This window comes from Talpa occidentalis, unplaced genomic scaffold (genome assembly GCF_014898055.3).
Source record: "Talpa occidentalis isolate TD23 unplaced genomic scaffold, MPIMG_talOcc4v2.1 talOcc4.15, whole genome shotgun sequence".
NCBI lineage: Eukaryota > Metazoa > Chordata > Mammalia > Eulipotyphla > Talpidae > Talpa > Talpa occidentalis.
The window spans coordinates 63696887-63699641 of NW_023601543.1; the positions used below are offsets into that span (position 1 = coordinate 63696887).

At 50.2% G+C, this 2755-nt stretch overlaps 1 protein-coding gene across 1 annotated transcript; it reads left to right on the top strand.

Annotated features, from left to right (window-relative positions):
* The first annotated feature begins 2327 nt into the window (after positions 1-2327).
* LOC119245702 (60S ribosomal protein L39-like) lies at positions 2328-2483 on the top strand. The gene has a single exon (XM_037511683.1). It carries the CDS (start codon positions 2328-2330, stop codon positions 2481-2483), a length of 156 nt encoding a protein of 51 aa, XP_037367580.1.
* Positions 2484-2755: the final 272 nt, after the last annotated feature.

Below are 2755 nucleotides of genomic sequence, written 5' to 3' on the forward strand. Positions count from 1 at the left end.
GAGCCACAAGCTGGCCTCTCAGGCAGAACTGAAGGGAGGGTTCCCCGCCAGTCTTCTTCCCACAAGGCAAACAGCTTCACCCAGGCCTGGAGCAGCAGAACCTGGCTCCCTCCTTCACACCATTCCCTCCAGGCCCAGCTGAGGCCCGGTGGTCAGCACAGGCTCGGACTCCGTCTGTCCGTCCGGGTGGCCCAGTTCATGGGCCTGTCTCCTCTCATCGTGATTAAAGCGCTGAGGTCCACTGATTCATCAAGAAGTGAGTACAAATGGTTCTGAGTTCCACAGCATGGCAGGCTGCCTTGCTTCATGAATTCCCTGCCCTGAGTCTCTGCTGGCAGATGATGATTGCAAAAGACAAGGGAATTGTCTTTCTTTTAAGAGGAATCATTCAGCTGTGGTGGTGGTTATTCGTCCTTTGGCGGTGGGCGTGGTGAGGTAACACACACTGGAAGAAGTGCAGACCTGTACTCCTAAAACATCTACAGTGTTGTAACCAATGTTACCTCAATCTTTTAAATTTTTTTTAATTTATTTATGCATACAAGAACAGGGTTACAGGCCAGAGGTGTGGAGGGTGAGAGGATTCACCAGAGGATTCACCAGAGACAGAGTGGGGAGCAGAACAGGCAGACCGACAGAAATACACTGCTAAGGGGAGCAGCAGGCGAGACAGGAGAGGTCTGCTGCACCATGTGGGTAGCTCCCCGACTGGGGATTGAACTCGTCCTGCAGTGGCTGTGGACAGCTTCATAGGTTGCGTCTTAACCCCTTGTGCCACCAGGGAGGCCCGCCTCAATATTTTTTTTAAAAAAAAGAGTGGACAGAGTCCTGGAGGAATGGAGCCCGGAACTCCAGCAGGATATGGTGGAGGGGGAGAAGCGTATGAAGGCCCCCCCCAAAAAACACCCGATCAGATGTGGTATCCAGGCTTTCATTCCCGTTTGTTTTTGTCTTGTCTGGATACCAATGTTTTAATTCTTGCCTTTCAGTAAGAAAGCTACATTTTTATGGATGTTAGCAGTTTGTTGACCTAATATTTTTAAATGGTCTCTTTGGGCAGGTAAAATTATGTAATGCAGTGTTTAAAACGGGAATTTTTTTTCCCTCTTTATTTCCTTTTTTTTTTCCTTTAGACATATATTGTCCTCCAAGCTATGGCAGTATACCTTGTGCCACTGAGTTTCCAAAGTGTACCAATTTTTTTTTCACTGTGCTTCAAATATAGAAAAAATAATTACAAAAAAAATTTTTTTAAAGAAAAAAATTTAAAAAGAATCACTCACTCATGTTAGCAACACGGCAGCAGCCCCCCGCCCCCTCAAGAAGGAGTCCCTCACCTTCAAACCTGTGAGCTCACCTAGATTTGCCCCTTCCATCGCTGTAGCAGTTCAGAATGCTGAGAAGTTTTTTAGAGGTGGAAGGGACCTGAGTCATGAACGTCAGAAATGAAAGTGGAGGCCCCATTTTTCAGGTGAGAAAGTTGAGGTCTAGAAAGGAAGTGACTTGCCCAAAGTCACGTAGCTAGAGGCAAAGGAGGCCTCTCCCCAGTGCCCTGGCCTCCTGCTCCCAGCCAAGCCCTCCTGGCCCTGTACATCAATGGGCCTTAGAAGGCCCAACAGAGCAGCACAGGAGCAAGATCTGGCAGCCAAGGTCCAGGGCTGCCCCAGAACACCTTTGGCCTCCACGGGTCACAGGCAGCCCCTGAAGGCCAGCCTCCCCCAGGATGCTGCCTAGGATGAGAAAGCACTTCACCCCCATCCTTTAAACACTGCCTTCAAAGGCAGGGGCCTGGGACAGGCGCCACAACCACTAAGGTGGATGAAAGGTGATGCTGAGTGAGCCTAAATTCCCCCAATGAGTTAGAATACCAGGGTCCCTTGGAGGGAGGGTGTGTCTAGGCCCAGTGGGAATCAGGCCCCTCCAGTCACCAGCTGCGCTAGCACACACTCTAGAGTCCCCATCTGCAAAGTGGTGTTGATCATACAGTGTCACGTGTCACTTCATGACGGGCACACGTTCCGAGAAACGCACCTTTAGGTGATTTCGGCATCGTGTGAATGTCATAGACTGTAGATGGCCCAGTCCGCTACACACCAACGTGTAGATGCAGCCCATCATTAACCTGACATCATTCAGTGATGCGTGACTAGCACTCAGCTCATGGGGTTATTCTGAGCATACAATGATGTACCCATGAGCCAAGTTTAGCAACGACTAGACCAATCCTTGTGGTGCCCTCCACTGCAGTCCAAACAGCAGGGAAGCCCCTTCTCGCCTTTTCTCCCGTCATCACCATTGCGTTGGGTGGCTCGACTCTGTTCCCTACCATGTATTCTCACAAGATGTTCAGGACCCAAGGTTTCCTGGCTAAGACACAAAAGCAGACTCATCCCATTCCCCAGTGGATTTGGGTAAAACCTGGTAATAAAATCAGGATCTACTCCAAGATGAGACATTGGAGAAGAACCGAGCTGGGTCCCTAAGGAGAATGGCGCATGCGATGGTGGCCATCTTTATGCTGTATCAAGGTCAGAAGCATCTTACCAAACCCTACTTTACACATCACTTTTTGGACATGCTTAGGAAATTTCTTTTTTGTTTGTACGCTTCTGTACCTAGTTTGACTCAGAAATGAATATGTGGGCCTCCCCGGTGGCGCAGCGGTTGAGCGCTGGGTTGCGAAGCTGTGCGCGGCTTCTGCGGCGCCGGTTCGATCCCCGGCTGCTCCCCGGCCACCAGAGGAGGGTCCCACATG